Source organism: Rhinopithecus bieti, unplaced genomic scaffold (assembly GCF_001698545.2).
Source record: "Rhinopithecus bieti isolate Rb0 unplaced genomic scaffold, ASM169854v2 scaffold_11380, whole genome shotgun sequence".
NCBI classification, from domain to species: Eukaryota; Metazoa; Chordata; class Mammalia; order Primates; family Cercopithecidae; genus Rhinopithecus; species Rhinopithecus bieti.
In genome coordinates, this window is record NW_016807225.1 from 2110467 (window position 1) to 2127662 (window position 17196).

The window sequence follows — 17196 nt, forward strand, 5'->3', positions numbered from 1 at the left end:
TCTCTCCAGAATTCTTCTATCTCTCCTTAGGGAGGAAGGTTCCTCATTGTCTTCCCTCTAGGTATGGCTACCCCTGTATTCTCATGCTACCCCACCAAAAGCCTTGTCCTTTATTGGTGTGCCCCCATCCTGGACCAGATCTCTGTCCTTTCCAAATAACCCACACAATCACCTGGTCATCCCATCTTTGTCTTTGTTCTACAAGTTCCTTGAATTCTGCTTGTCCTGAATTGCACCCCCTCCAGCCAGCTTCCCTATGTCTTTCCAGTTGACAGCAAGCAATGTGACAAATGAAAGCCAGTAAAGAAGGCTCTCCTCCCCTTGGCCTGTCTTTTTTTTTTTTTTTTTTTTTTTAAGACAATGCACCATAGCCTTTATTTTATTTATTGAACAAGTATTATTGAGCATCTACTCTGTGCCAAACAACGAAATTTTCACAACTGGGGATGCAGCAATGAACGGGAAAGGGAAGGTCCCTGTTGGCAATAACCTTCTGTTCTTGTAGAGTTCAGGTTGAAGGGAAGAGAGATTAGACTATAAGCCAGTCACAGCAGAGTGGCTAATGGTGCAAATGTCAGCCCAATTAGGAGGGCAAGTGACTTTAGAGCAGGATATTAGGAGATGTTTTTAGGTAAGCAGGTCCCTGAGTAACTCCCTAAATAACAGGGCCAGATCTAATTGTGCTGCAATCTCTCTCTTTCTCTCTCTCAGGGGGTTATAGATGTGAGTGACTAATAGTTTCCTTGGTGTAAGCTTTAGATTTCTTTTTCTTTCCAGCTGTCTGTCTGGGATCCTGAGGCAGGATTAGTTAACTTATGAAGTTGGCTTCTTCGGAAAAAGCTACATGGGTCCCATCCTATCTATTTCTTTAAGTGCATGCTCCAGAGGAACTGGGTTTTGCCCATGGCAGTCCATGAAGCAGCAACTCTTCCAGGGCCTGCCAGCAAGTAATTGGCAGGGTTTCACCCCTGAAAAAAATCAGAATAGGAGAGCTATTACCAGAAAGTCTGTTCAGATTTAGAAGGAAACATGGGAGGATTAGAAACATTGATCGTCACATGAGCACCCCTTTTAGGAATGACAACACGTTGCCTTGCAGACAAAGGAGACAATTATTCTCCTTTGGGCTGTTTTATCTGTCAAAGGTCAGGGTGTGGCACGTTTGAGTTGGGGCGATAGGAGGAGGGTTAGTGTTGAGGGAATGCACAAGACCGTAGAATCCCTCTGTTGGCTGTTGATTGCTGGTGTCTGGGACAGAGTCGGTGGGCAGTCAGTGCCAAAGCATTTGAATGGCGCTTTGCACATCGCCTACTTCAAATGTGAAAACTTTGGAGTAAGATTTGCATGATGTGATCTGATGTGATCTCAGCTGGCCGGGTGGTTTGAAAGACACCCACTCATTTTTCCTCCTTCCTAGCTGAGTCATGGGGAAGTTCTGTGACCACTGGCTGTCAGCACAGTCAGCTAGAGGGACATTAGTGTATTGTAGCAACAGTGATTTGTTCTGCCACTGAAAGAAAAGGCAGTGGATTCTTCACTTCTCCACCCAAAGTAGACCTAGGCTGGCCCTTTGTGGAGTTCACCATGAGGACAACTTCAAGGGGAACACCCAGCTCTTAAAAGGAGAGTGTGTGTGCCAGGAAGCTTCTGAGTTGATGATGATGGAAAACAAGCATAAATACTGGGCTTAGCTAAAAAAATAAAATAAGGCCTTTGTCAGTGTTCCTTTTTTTTTTTCTTTAATCAGAAAACTTTCCTTGTAAAACTCATTTTCTTCCCCTAAACTTAGCAACTTCTCTGTTTACAGCCTAGGGTATCTCTGCTCTTCAGCTAACTTGCACCCTCAACCAAGATGAGGAGGAAACCCAACACCAAAGCAGTAGGTCAAGATCAAGGTATATTACATTGTAAATTGGGTGAGAGTGAGCTCCTTGTCTTGCATCTTTCTCCTCCCTTCTGAGTAGGGTGCTTAGTATGCAGCAGGTGCTCAATAAATACTGAATGTAAGTCTGAGGGTGAGAAGTTGATTGGTTTGCATTCCAATCCCCTCCATGCCTAATCTTGGGGCACCCCAAATGGGAGGTCTTCCCTGTGTGGGGGCTTCCTTGGGTCGTTTCATCTAGCATCTACTTGCTTTGGGTGGTTAAACTCCTACAGTGCAGCAGACTGCTACTGTACCCAACTTGTTTACTGCAGAGCAGCCTGGAACGACTTGAGTGAAGTTTGAGCTGCAGAGTTCTAAGAGTCATTTCTTCATTCAGAAAATATTTCCTGAGTGCTGTCTCTGTTCTTGTGTCAGACGTGGTATGGGGAAGGGTCACATGAGCAAATGTGAGTCAATGTCCCTGTCCTCAAGGTACTAACAGTCTAGTTTGGGAGACAACACACTACACAAAAAGAAACAAAACTAAGCAGATGTAAGAACAAGAAACTCAAAAAGTGTAACTGTGGCAAAGAAACCAAACTGTAGCTGGAGACACCTCTCACCCTTGCTTCCTCCAACAGCTACACATTTGGGGACATTTGAACTACAGAATGGAGCATATGATACTGGGAATGTTGGGTGTTTGAGGGCAGCCACTCTTCTGTGGCATTCACTTGTCCATTGAGGGCTTTGGAATCAGATAGCCAAGGGTTTGAATCTCAGTTTTGCCAGGAGAAGCTGTTTTGACTTTGGGCAAATTACAGAGGCTTTCTCATCTGCAAAAACCAAACTAGAGGCCAGGTGCGGTGGCCCATGCCTGTAATCCTAGCACTTTGGGAGGCCGAGGCAGGTGAATTGTTTGAGCCCAGGAGTTTGACACCAGTCTGGGCAACATGGTGAAACCCCGTCTCTACTAAAAATACAAAAAAAATTAGCCAGGTGTGGTGGCACACATCTGTGGCCGCAGCTACTTGGGAGGCTGAGGTGAGAGGATTCCTTGAGCCCGGGAAGTAAGGCTTCAGTGAGCCGAGAGCGTACCACTGTACCAGCCTGGGCAACAGAATGAGACCTTGTCTCAAAAAAAAAAAAAAAAAAAAAAAACCCAAACCAGAGATGATGGTGCCAACTTCAGGGGGTAGTTGTGAGGGCATAGATGAAATATCATGTAAAAAAAACCTTTAGCATGCTGTCTAGCACATAGCAGACACTCAGTACATATTTCCCTCCTTCCTCCTGGTTTGAATAACATTTAAGACCAGCACCTTTACCTAATGGATGCGAGTACAAACTAGTACAGACGGCCAGAGCTGGAGGTTCAGCCTCATCGCTTACTGTTGTGTGACCTTGGGCAAGCTACTTAAATGCCAGTTTCCTCCACTTTAAAATAGAGATTAAGGGAGCACTCCTTCTATTCTATGGAGTGAAGTGTTGCCCCCCAAAAATTAACAATTAAAAAATAAAATGATTCAAAGAGTATATATATTTATAGAGTGCTTTGAGCACACTGTGTCAGCTCTCATCACTATTATTATCTTCCCTAGGGATCAATGATTGTAGGCTATCCTGATTTCAGTAGCTGCTGCTTCCTACATTTCCCTAACCTCTTTCCCCAAAAGAACTGAGGGAATCCAGGAGTCAAAGCAGGAAAAGCTACCAGCATAACCACAGCTTTCAGGACAAACCCTGTGACTGGGGTGGGAGCTCTAAGGAAATCTGGAGTTGGCCAGCTGTGACCCTACTCCCGAAGTTCTCAGAGATCTTAGCTTAGCCTTTAAATCCATAAACTCTCTTCATGAGTGATTTTCCACCAACTCAATGAGGTTGTTTAGATTGTCTTTGTCTCTGAAGGCCTGCCACCTCCTTAATCCCGAGTTGACCTTTTCAAAAGAAGCCTTGGATTTGGAGATTTCACAAATAACAGTCATATGAGTGGTTTTTGCCTGGACATTATCGGTTACCGTGGCATTTTCCTTGGAGCCGCCTGGCATTCCTGGGTGCTGGGGGCTCATTCTCATGATTAAGCTCAAGCTCTGGGTTCTTAGTTTTGCAGTGTCTCGAAGCCCCAGCAGCCACCTTGGACTCTCCTTGCTTCTTTCTGGGGCATCTACAGACTCAATCCCAAGACCCCCTGCCAAACCTTGACCACATGTCCCAAGGTAGCTTGCCTGGCAGAGTGCCTTCACTCTAGCCTAGTCTCTTCCACTTGGGATCTTGGAGTCCTTGTTTATGCTCCATGTTGCTAGATCAGGTATTCACTAGTAGGTATAAACAAACATCTAAATGATGCTGGGCAAGGGGTAGAGAGCAGTATTTATAGCGACAGAATTATGGACTGGAGTGTGCAGACTTGCCTAAATAGTACCAGCTTTGTGGTGTGCACATAGCACTATGTGGGGATGGGCAATGAGTGTGGAAGTCACTTCCACATAATTCCTCAGGTGGACAAGGCAATCACACCTAGTGAGGATCATCAAGGAAAGCTCTGTGAGAGAATTCACATGGTGATGGGTTCTGAAATATTAAAAAGGGAATAACTTGGGATAAAGGTATAGACAAGATGATGGAAAGGTTGGAATCATGACTTGTTCAATCTGGTTGGAATATAGGGGATTTATAGGGATACAGGAGAGAAGGGACTGGAAAGGAAGGTTGAAACTAGCAAAGACAGCTGTATTAGTCTGTTTTCACACTGTGATAAAGAACTGCTTGAGACTGGGTAATTTATAAAGCAAAGAGGTTTATTTGATTCACTGTTCCAAATGGCTAGGGAGGCCTCAGGAAACTTACAATCATGGTGGAAGGGGAAACAGGCACATCTTACATGGTGGTAGGCAAGAGAGCAAGAGAGAGAGCATGTGAAGGGGGAACTGTCAAACGTTTCTATAGCCATCAGGTCTTGTAAGAACTCACTACCATGAGAATAGCATGGGAGAAACTGCCCCTGTGATCCAATCACCTCCCACCAGGCCCCTCCCTTGGCACATGGGGATTACAATTCAAGATAGATTTGGGTGGGGACACAGAGCCAAACCAAATCAATGGCCAAGGACAGTGGCTGAGGGGTTTGGACCTGCTTCCTTCCTCCAAGAGGACTGACACCTTGAAAGTCTTTGAGCGGGGACGGTGGGGTCAATGTAATGCCGAGGACCATGATCTGAGTACATCGTGCAGGTTGGGCAAGAAGAGATCACAGTTGCCTGGGAGAAAGGCAGAAAGGGCCGAAGCAGGACAGGGCAGATTCAAGGAGAACTTTGCAGAAGGGTTTGGGAGGATCTGAGATGAAGTGCATATAAGAGGGCAGAGTCAAAGATGACTAAGATAATTGAGGAAGGACACGCAGATGGAGCCAGAGAAGGAAGTGAAGCAGAACCAGGGTAGGATGATGGTTTGTATGACTTCCCCAAATAAACCAAGTGCATCTTGGGAGTCCCAAGATGGCCTCTGCTGACTGTCACTTTGCTGTGTGAGAGCCAACCTTGCAGACAGGGAGTGAGCCTCAGCCCGATGAGCTAGATGGTATTTTCTTCCTCTTGTGGATTAGGAAACACACAGAGAGGTCAATTAACTTGTCAAGCTCTAGTAACTGGTAGAGCCGAGATTTGAATTGAGATCTTTCTGACCCCCGACTCTGAGCCTTTAACCACTATATTAATATGATGATGTCTCTGAGGAATGTTGAAGGAGAAAGGAGAAGAAGTGGGAGATTCATTTAAAAATACCATAAGGCCAGATACGGTGGTTTATGCCTGTAATCTCAATATTTTGGGAAGCTGAGATGGGAGGACCATTTGAGATCAGCCTAGGCAACATAGTGAGAGACCCCAATTGCACAAAAAATTGTAAAAAATCAACCAGGTATGGTGGCATGATCCTGTAGTTCCAGCTACTTGGGAGGCTGAGACGGGAGAATTGCTTGAACTCAGGAGGCGAAGGTTGCAGTGAGCCAAGATTGTGCCACTGCACTCCAGCCTGATGACAGAGCAAGATTTCATCTCAAAACAAACTTGTTTTTAATTTAAAAAATAAAAGTAACATAGCCTGGGCATGAGGCAAGCCCCAGATTAGGTCATGAAGAGACCAAATTTGATGGAAGCCTTCAACCTCAGGGACCCTGGTGCAAAGAAAGCTGCTGGCGCAATAAAGGGATATATATGTTAAAAAAATACTTTTTATATGTATTTATTTTGTATATATAATATATATGTATATTTTATTATTATTTGATACATGGCATTTTACATGTTTGTGAAGTATGGGACATTTTTGACTCAGCACTAGGAAGATAGCTCCTGAGCGACCTGAATTCTAAGGGAACATGTCCAGCCATACCCAATGACTATGCCCAAGGGAGAGAAATGAGCCAGTTGTCTTGAGCAAATTGGGGCCCAGCCCTAGGGGTGAGGGTGGGCTTGCCTTTGTCTGAATAGCATGGCACATTGGGAGAGGAATGAGTTTCGGTAGGCGAGAACCTGTTTATGGAGGTGGTTGTCTCCTAACAAGAGCAGGATCCACCTTGCCAGTGGCTTGGGTCAAGAGGATGAGGTGCCTGGGACCCAGCAAGAGGCTCAGATGGGGACTGCCAGTTCTTTTCCTGTTCCATTTGGACTGAAGCCCTTACCACTGTGTGGACACAGAGCGCCTTGCCTTGCCTTTTGTGGAAGCTCTGGGATCCTCCCTGAATGGCCTGGCCATATTCTGGCCCCCTGAATAGGTAGGATTTAGGAGGGCATCTGTGTGCTAGGGTTCTGATTCAGTTGTGACTGAGGGCTTTGTGAATGATGAATAGGGACAGTGGATGGTCGAAGCGGATAGGAAACAGTGGTTCCGTGGATCTCACAGCCGGCATAGCATGCGTGTTGTGTTGTGTAATGGGTTGGGTATGGAAATCTTACCCCAGATGCAGCCTGATGATTTTCTGGTTTTATTCTTGCTCTGCCAAATGCAAGAGCTAGAATCACAAGTGACACATCATTCAAAGTATGGCTTCTCCCTGTCACACAGGGCCCTCAGACCACATAGACATGTTTTTAACTGTGACATTTGCTCTGGAAATGCTCCTGATTACTGACATTGCAGTAGCATTTAGAGGTCACCTTTGAGTTTGCAGAAAGGGCAAAAATAAAATAGAAAATTAAAATTAAATATCCCAGGCTGCCTCTCCATCCCTTCATTCATCACATTTTTTGTTAAACGCCCTCTATTGGGATGAAGTAAACTATAGTTATAAAGCTTACCTAACTTTGGAATACTGTGTTGAAAACTCCAGCCTTGCTACCTAGAGCTGTGTGACCTTGAGCAAGTCAGTCAGCCTTCCTGCATCTCAGCTTCATCATCTGTAAAATTGGGATGATGTTAGACCCCTCTTTCTGGGGTTGTTATGAGGCTTGAGATACTCCACGTAAAGCTCTGTACGTTTTACTATGATGAGTATTATCATGTACCAGGCTCCAGAGATCAGTGTGAGCCCTGCTGTCATGGAGCTTGTAATCTGGTTGGGAAGACAGATGTTAATTAAATGATCATACAAATATAAAATTACTATGCAGGAACCCAAACTCATGTAAGGGATCAGAGCAACCTTCCTGAGGAAGCAGGATTTACACTCAGACCTGAAGGATATCTGCATTGACTAGCTGAAACACGGCAGGGAGACATTCTAATCCAGGTAGGGGAGCCAGTGCAAACTCCCCGTGGTCACTTGAAAGACAGAAAGGAACTCAGTGTAGCAAAGTCCTGAGGAACAAGTTGATGACAAGAGTCAGACCATTAGGCAGAGCCCATGTGCAAAACCTTGTGGCTGTGCTTCGGATTTTTATCTCTAATTTAAAGCAAGGAGAAGTCACTACAGGGTGTTAAGCAGGAGAGGTACATGATCTGATCACGTTTGCCAAAGATGACTGGCTATCATGGAAAATAGCTAGGAGCAGAGCTGCATGGAAACTATTAGGAGGCATGAGCCACACTTTTCCAGAGGCCAGTGTTTCCTCAACTCCCTTGATGATGATGGGGATGCCTGCATATGAAAATACAGGTATTTAGTACCCACCTCAGACCTGAGGGATAACAATGGGGTTGGTACTGGTGACGTTTGTTATGGGACAAGGTTGGGAAATACTGCTATAGAATAGGTAAAAATGAAGAGAGCCTAATTTTTGAAAAGTAAGTTCCAGAAGAGCTAAGACTGTAACTTGGTTTGACCATGCATTTTGTATTTTGCCCATGACTTTGTGTTTTGTTGAGAATGATAAAACTAGAACAAGTGCAGGGATGTAAGTCAACTCAAAACCAGTTAGCAGTGACATTCATTCATCTGCCTTCCCAAGGTGGGTCTCCAGGAAAGGTGCCAAATGCTCCAGGTGCAGCGTTCTCCCGCATTTTAAATTAATGTTTCACTGACTCAGGCCCCAGGTCTCTGATTTGTACCTCAGAGGTTTCCTATCAAATGAATGACAACTCAAATGGGTGAAAATGTAGACTTCTGTGTTGACTAGTATCTCACACCAACATTTCATGGAAGGCAGCAAAGTGAGCCTGGGTTCTAACATAGACAGAACTGGCTTAGGAGCCCAGCTCCTCTGCTAGCTGCCTGTGTGACCCTGGACAGGGTGCTGAGCAGAAGGTTTTTTTTTTTTTCCTCTCTATCTTTTTTGTTGTTACAAAGTTATTGGGGTTAGGCTGGGTGCAGTGGCTCACGCCTGTAATCCCAACACTTTGGGACGCTGAGGCAGGCAGATCACTTGAGGTCAGGAATTTGAGACCAGCCTGGCCAACATGGGGAAACGCTGTCTCTACTAAAAATACAAAAATTAGCCAGGCATGGTGGTGGGCGCCTGTAATCCCAACTACTTGGGAGGCTGAGGTAGGAGAATCACTTGAACCTGGGAGGCGGCGGAGGTTGCAGTGAACTGAGATCGTGCCACTGCACTCCAGCCTGGGTGACAGAGTGAGACCCTGTCTCAAAAAATAATAATAACTAATGAAAAATAAATAAAGTTATTGGGGTTAAATTAAAAGATGAATTGTATTACATATTCAGTGCATAGTAGATGCTTAAGATACACTAGGATATCCTAGCCTCTACTTACTTTCCCATACACATTTTTTTTTCCTTACCACTATGAGTACAATGTAGAAAGAACCTGGACCTTAATAGGAAGGTGTGTCATTCCTAGCTTTGTGTAGACAGGATTTCCCACCAGTGTTCATCTGCTCATCCATCCATCCATCCATCCATCCATCCATCCATCCATCATGACTACGGGACAGACCTATAAACTTATAAACTAGGAACTAGAAATAGACTCTCCCTAAACACTGCTCTTGAGAAGCAGGACAAAAATATGTCTTGAAAAAACAAAAGAGGAAGCAGCTTACAGTCTAATCCTTATGTTTTGGTTTTCCACACTGGGCATAAAGATCCCTCCATAGCCAATTTCCTTCTTGAGAAAGGTTACCATGAACAGTGTTGCTGCCCAGCTGGGGTTACTGTAGGCCACTACTAGGGCCCACCCATCCACCCTGCTGCCTGGAGAAGGCTTGAAAGCTGGAGTTGGGGTGGAATAACGCTCACTCAAGCTTAGTGTACAGATGGAATGAACAGAGTCCAGCTGCCCCGGAGGAGTAGGGCATACAGTGTAGCACCGGCTGGGAGGATTTCTTTACTGGGGCAGATTAACTGGGAATTAAGGTATCCTGTGTTGGGACCTCAGAGCTTTGATTTTCCTTTGGAAATGAAAGAGTCACAGAACCTCAGATGGTGTCTGTATCTTTCCTCACTCTTGCAAATGGGACCTTGGGAGATTCTACTTAACTTCCAGACCTCCAACTGCAAAGTGCTTAGAAGGTCATATATGAGCTGGAGTGGGCCCAGCTTCCCAGCTATGAAGAAGGTTGTATTTGCCCCTCTGCTTGTGGCTGGTTTTTACCTTCAATTAAAGTCTTGAAGATGAGCAGTTGAGAAGCCTGAGTCTGACAAACCAGTATGACCAAGGATCAGCTAAAGCTCCAAGGACACAAAAGAGGCCTCTCTTCTGCAGAAGCCTGCCTGCCTGGGCCTTTCTCAAGGCTCCTAGCCCGGGATGCACTGGCCAGAGAAGCCAGGAGATCTGCTTTCTCACCTCCACTCTGCTAGAACTCTGGGTGACCCTCAACAAGTCACAGAGCTCAATTAACCTCACCTGGCCTTTGTTTTCGCCTGTAATTATTGGGTTTGTAATTATAATAGAGGATTACAGATGAACTTTCAAACTGGAATATTCTATCATTTTAACCCACAAATATGGCCAGTTGTGTTATCTGTTGTATTTTTGTTTTAACATTTTTCCTGCTAATAGATTATTAAGCTCCTTGAAGGCAGGCATCCTGCCTTATCCCTCTTGGTACTTCCTAAAATATCTAGCAGAATATGTTTTAAAGATGCATTTGGTTAATTGATTACATATTGGTATGAAGAGTTCTACACAGAAACTATGAGTGATCACTTTTGTGAATATTCCAGAACTGAGAACCACTAGTAAACATCTTGAATGACTGTAACTGACACATTGAAAAACCAATCAAGGGGGTCAGCAGATTGGCAGCTGATGGATGATGTGAAAATGAGGAGTGAAAGCAAATTGTTTCTTTACCAATAGCTCTTTCAAGTACAACAAAGGAAAAATGAGACCTTGTGACAAAGGAATTACTCATCTTCCTTCACTCTTGGAATTTGAAGCTTGCCTGAGTTCACAAGCTGTTTTCCCATTTCCGCCTCAATATTACGTGCAGCAGAAGGGCTTTTGCGAATTGTATCACAGCCAGTCAGTACTGAAGCCAAGTCTTTCTGACCTCAGAAACACCCAGCTCATGTTATCGGTCAGGTCACTGGAGTTTGGACTCCAACCCAGATAAGAAATGGTTTAGCACTTTGGGAGGCCGAGGCAGGTGGATCACAAGGTCGAGAGATCGAGACCATCCTGGCCGACATGGTGAAACTCGTCTCTACTAAAAATACAAAAATTAGCCAGGCGTGGCGCACACCTGTAGTCCCAGCTACTCAGGAGGCTGAAGCAGGAGAATTGCTTGAACCCAGGAGGCAGTGAACCGAGATTGCACCGCTGTACTCCAGCTGGGTGACACAGCGAGACTCCATCTCAAAAAAAAAAAAAAAAAAAGGCCGGGCGCGGTGGCCCACGCCTGTAATCCCAGCACTTTGGGAGGCCAAGGCAGGCGGATCATGAGGTTAGGGGATCGAGACCATCCTGGCTAACACGGTGAAACCCCATCTCTACTAAAAATACAAAAAATTAGCTGGGCGTGGTGGTGGGCGCCTGTAATCCCAGCTCCTCAGGAGGCTGAGGCAGAAGAATGGCATGAACCCGGGAGGCAGAGCTTGCAGTGAGCCGAGATTGCGCCACTGCCCCCCCGCCTGGGCGACACAGCGGGACTCCGTCTTAAAAAAAAAAAAAAGAAAGAAAAGAAAAAAAAGAAATGGTTTAATTTGTTGGGGGTTTGTGTGTGTTTACAGCCATTTTTTAGGTGCCTATCTCCTGTGTGTGTAAATTTATGCAGTTATGTGTGACTTCACACTATAGATGCTTTAGAAGTTACTATGTTATTCACACAATAAACTGAAGCTTCCATGCTTGTAAATGTGACAACAGCTTTAGGCTTCCAACTCTTACTGAATGCAAGTTCTTGGGCTTGCAGGGTATAGAATTTCTCCCCAGCTGGGCTCTCAGCTCTGGGTTAACAGATTCAGTGAAACTAAAATTTCGAGTAGCACAAAGAAACAATGTTATTTTACTCTACTCCAGATATGGGAGTAGAGGAACCATCATTCATCAGTTTGCAGCTAGAGAAGAGCCAGCCTGTATTGAGACCATCAATTACACATTCTTGTAACAGGCATTGACAGTGAGGGTGGTCAGAAGGATGTATAAGCCAAATTGTCAGTCAGAAGAAAGATTTCCCTGGTGTTTTGAGGTGAGAAATAATCCCTGCATGGGTGTTAGGAAGGATTGGAAGTTGGGAATTAGATTTCTTATTAGTAATCTCTTTACATTTGTGTTGTCACCTCTTAGCCATTGATAACTGTGATTGGTTGTCTCTGTCTTATAGCTTGGAATTGCGATTGGGTTCTTGGTCCCTCCTGTTTTGGTACCCAACGTCGAAGACCGGGACAAGCTTGCCTACCACATCAGCATCATGTTCTATATAATAGGAGGTGTGGCCACTCTCCTCCTCATCCTTGTCTTCATTGGTAAGGTCATTAGTAGACAGATGGGGCAGCAGGGGCAAAGGGGCAGGGAGACTCTGCTGACTTTGGTGGGACCTGTGTGAACATGCCCTGAAATACCATGGATATTTACAGAAACTGGAGTCTGAGCTGCTTATGGTCTTCAAATGTTTTAGCCTGGGCAGTTGTCCTGACACAATGCTAGTTGGTCCTATCCACTTTGTTAGTGGCTAAGGAAAAGTTTAATTGTCATTAACCAGTTCCCAGTCCTACCTCATCAGAAGTAATGGGTAGACTGCTAGTCTCCTTGATGAAACCCACTGAGCATTTAGGCCATCACAGGCACTGTACTGAGCATGGCTGATTTCATTTAGTCTTCAACAACCCTATCAGTGAGGTACCTATTTAACAAAGAGAAAAATGAGACTTAAGGGAAGTTATATCAACTATTCGAGATTAGATAGCTAGTAAGTGGCAGAGACTGGATTCAAGTCTAAGCTTGTCTATGTCCCTATTCTAAATTTCTGAAAAAACAAAACTGAAATTGATCCATAAAACTAATAATCTCATAGATTAACCCGACAATACTTGAGGATCATAGTTCTTTAATGCTTTTTTAAAATTATAAGAGTAATGTATGCTTATTATAGAAAAATCTAGAAAATACAAAAAAGTATAGAGAAAGGAATGACCATTAACTTGTCATTGTACAAGTTAATCCCAGCCATGAACCTCAGATAACTACTGTTAATGTTTTATTTATTTATTTATTTATTTTTGGAGATGGAGTCTTGCTCTGTCACCCAGGCTGGAATGCAGTGGCGCAACCTCAGCTCTCTGCAGCCTCTGCCTCCTGGGTTCAAGCGATTCTCCGCTTCAGCCTCTCGAGTAGCTGAGATTACAGGCAGCTGTCACCATGCCCAGCTGATTTTTGTGTTTTTAGTAGAGACGGGGTTTCACCATGTTGGCCAGGCTGGTCTGGAGCTCCTGACCTCAAGTGATCCGCCCGCCTCGGCCTCCCAAAGTGCTGGAATTACAGGCATGAGCCACCACGGCCTGCCACTACTGTTAATATTTTATATCCATGGGCATTTAATGATTGAGGTATTTGGTAAGATAAATTTACATCCCCTTTTCTCAGCTAGGTGATATTATATGGGCTATGATAAATTTAGAACCAGCAAGACAGAGGTTTTTATTTTCAGTTAGTCACCCGTCTAAAGGTTAACCAGCTTTCTTCCTAATACCTGGAAGTTCCACCTCACATGTGAAAGGTTTCATTCCTGCCTACTGACCCCACCTCCAGAGTCAAGCAGTTCTATAATTGGGTACCTCATTCAACCGTTCTCATTGCGTTATTCCCCGCCAAGAATCCAGGATGAGAAAGGCTGTCTAATGGGTTTAAAAGCTGGCAGAATGTATTAGACAGAGACCTTGGTGTTCCTGGTAAGGTGAGAAGCAAGGGAGCTGTGGATGAGAGCAGGGAAGAATGATACGGCCATGGGCCTCTTAGCCAGACTTTGAGTTTCAAATTATATGTCCAGCTCCAAATTCTCAAGCAGATGAGGGCCTGGTCCTTTGCAGTTGAAAATCTGGAGGTAGGACATTTCTGTTTGGGCATTTTATTATCAAGCACAGATGGATAGTCGCTAATTGAGTAAAGACCTGAACAATCTTATCTGAATTCTGGTTCGTGGTTGCCAAATCCTTAAGCCAACACCTGCTGATGTAAAGATAAGCAAACTTTTTGCCTTGCATTCTTTCCCCTGATTGAAGGGAAGGTGAAGGGGCAAGACAATGGATGAGAGGCTCCCAGCTATAATATCCAGCACAGTTTCTACGGAAGGAGGAAGCAGGGCTCTGAAGTCTGCACAAGGGCATTTTCTGGGTGGAGGGCCCCTTTGATCTGCCAGGAGAGTAAATTTCATTTTGACGGCTTCCTCTAAGTGGCGACAGTCTACTGACCTTTCAGGAGCATTCTTTTGGGGTGTAGAGGAGGCCACAAGGTGCTTATTTGGAAATTTTTCTCTTTTTCTTTTGATAGAGAGTCTCACTCTGTAGCTCAGGCTGGAGTACGTGGTGCAATCTTGGTGCGCTGCAACCTCCGCCTCCCGGGTTCAAGTGATTCTCCTGCCTCAGCCTCCCGAGTAGCTGGGACTACAGGTGTGTGCCAGCACGCCTGGCTAATTTTTGTATTTTTAGTAGACAAAGTGTTTTACCATGCCTATTTTTAGTAGACACAATGTTTTACCATGTTGGCCAGGCTAGTCTTGAACTCCCGACCTCAAGAGATCCACCTGCCTTGGTCTCCCAAAGTGCTGGGATTATAGGAGTAAGCCACCACTCCTGGCCACGTATTTAGATTTAATAGGGGAACCACTTTAGCCAAACAACTAGTTAAACTGATCTGCCCTCTAGAAAATGGACTGGCGATCAGTACAGTCAATGGAGAAGCATGTATTAATCTTCTTGTTTCTATCATGAGGCAAAGGTCTGATTCAGACTTTGAGAAATGAGGAATGGACCCTAGATTTTTTTTTTTTTTTCTGCAGGAAAAGACCCCTTTCACTTATTCAGGGAATATTTATCAACTGCTGCATGCCATGCTCTGTGCTAAGCATGGGCAACATAGTTCCTTTCCCCTTGGGAGGAGCTGTGGCACTAAGCCATTAACTGGGGTCACCAATCCCAAAACTTTAGCTTTGTGTTGCTAGTGTGTTTTTTCAGTTCTCTGTGGTATGTTATTTGCTGGTTATTATGAGTTTCCTTGATCTTTGAACACTGCCTGAGAGGTCCAATAATTTCAGCCTTCCAGAGGTCTAAAAAAAGTAATCAGGGCTGGGCGTGGTGGCTCATTCCTGTAATCCCAGCACTTTGGGAGGCAAAGGTGGGCGGATCAGAGGTCAGGAGTTCAAGACCAGCCTAGCCAACATAGCGAAACCCCGTCTCTACTAAAAATACAAATATTAGCCAGGCATGGTGGTGTATGCCTGTGGTCCCAGCTACTCAGCAGGCTGAGGCACAAGAATCGCTTGAACGTGGGAGGCGGAGGCTGCAGTGAGCGAAGATCATGCCACTGCACTCCAGCCTGGGTGGCAGAGCGAGACTTCGTCTCAAAAAAAAAAAAAGAAAAGGAAAAAGTAATCAGGCCGGGTGCAGTGGCTCACGCCTGTAATCCCAGCACTTTGGGGGGCTGAGGCAGGCAAATTGCTTGAGCTCAGGAGTTTGAGACCAGCCCGGGCAACATGGCAAAGCCCTGACTCTATGAAAAATACAAAAAATTATCCGGGTGTGGTGGCACATATGCCTGTAGTCCCAGCTACTCAGGGGACTGAGATGAGAGAACGGCTTGAGCCCAGGAGGTGGAGGTTGCAGTGAGCCGAGATGCTGCCACTGCACTCCAGCCTGGGTGACAGAGCGAGCGAGACTCCGTCTCAAAAAAAGAAAAAGAAAAAGGAAAAAAAGTATAAAAGGATCATTCAGTCAGCCTCAAACAATGAGAAGCAGCTTCAAGAAGAGGGCTGTTAAGGGTTTAATTGAAGAATTAATATTTCCTTTGGGAGTCTTAGCTCCTCTCAGATGATGGAGCAGCTTTCACTCATGTGGAACTAGCTCTGCTGGGGTGGGACCATGGGAAATTGCAGCCATCTCTGTTTTTTTCCTTTCAGTGTTCAAGGAGAAACCTAAATATCCCCCCAGCAGGGCCCAATCTCTGAGCTATGCCTTGACCTCTCCTGATGCCTCGTACTTAGGTTCCATCGCCCAGCTCTTCAAAAACCTCAACTTTGTGCTGCTTGTCATCACCTATGGTAAGGCGCCAATGTGTCTAGGAATGCATTAGAACTGGAAATGGTAGACAAGAGGCCTGATGTGTCTTCACATATTACTCTTTCCAAAGCCCAAATGTGCTTGGAAAGTTGTTGTCTAGGGTCAATCCAGAGGACCCAGCTATGCCCAAGGGCCTTTGCATGTGTTATAAAGTCCACCTAGAAAATAATTTCTTCCTATGTCAGGTTATCTGACAAATGCCTGTTGGTCCTCCAAGTCTCATCTCAGTATCACTTTTGTAAAGCAGTAGTAGGTAAAACTTTCCCTCTCTTACCATGCTATTCCTTGTACATCTTAACATCTGTCATTAAAAAAAAATTTTTTTGCAGGTCTATTTCCCCATTAGACTGAACTCTCGCAGATTGTGGATTTATGTTTTTCATCTTTATAGTTCTTCAGCAGTGACTGGCCTCGAGTGACTATTCCAGTAGTTACTAAATTCGTAAATTAATTTATGCATGCATGCATATATGTGTTTTGCCACACGAGTCAGTCCTCAACAGTCCTCCCTCATCCTGTAATTGACTTCTATTTTATCTGATTGCACAACAACATCCCTCTTTCATTTCATTTGCTTGGCTCTTGGAGAGAGAAATTGGAATCTTAATGCTAATGTGTTGGCTTTCTTTCCCAGCATGGTGTTTTCTGTATCTTCTTTCAAACCTGTAATAAGATCGTTGGATCGAACAAGGGCAAAGACAGAGCCTCATGGCATTCCACTAAAGAGTGTCTTCCAGATGAATGCCAGTCTGTTAGTACCCTTAGTTCAAGCTGCTACATATCTACCCACCTTTATTGCTATTCAGCCTACATTTGGTCATTTAATCCACCAGTTAAAGTTTGATTAAAACCAAGAGTTAGCAAATGTGTGACATGTACAGTAACCATATGAAACAAAGAAATAAAATTGGTTTGACATGACTTATTCTTAGTGAAACTCCAGTTGGCCATGGCTTCATGTTGCCTACAGACTCAAAAGCTATTGCTTTATAACAACAACAGTGCTTACTCTGTGCCAGGTGCTTTTCACATCTGATTTTATTTAACTTCCAGTACACCTATGTGATGTTGGTACTAAAATTATCCCTATTTAACAGATGAGGAAACTAAACTCAAAGTAGTCAAATAACTAGCCCAAGGTCACACAACTTTCAAGTGGCAGGGCCAGAGTTCAAATACAAGTTTGTCTAACTCCAAAGCCTCATTCTTTTTTTTTTTTTTTTTTTTT

General features: G+C 44.5%; 1 protein-coding gene across 4 annotated transcripts in view; it reads left to right on the forward strand.

Moving 5' to 3' along the window:
• The window catches only part of FLVCR2 (FLVCR choline and putative heme transporter 2), a 70161-nt gene that overhangs the window by 29660 nt on the left and 23305 nt on the right, over positions 1 to 17196 (forward strand). For 3 of the 4 annotated variants that reach the window (XR_001887067.1, XM_017880543.1, XM_017880545.1), the window contains exons 2-3: positions 12023 to 12164; positions 15809 to 15949. Coding sequence is in view for 3 of the 4 variants with exons in the window: in XM_017880543.1 (XP_017736032.1) it covers positions 12023 to 12164; positions 15809 to 15949 (283 nt within the window). In the remaining variant the exon portion in view is untranslated. The remainder of the gene's footprint in view (positions 1 to 12022; positions 12165 to 15808; positions 15950 to 17196) is intronic. The other variant, XM_017880544.1, reaches the window with a different exon arrangement.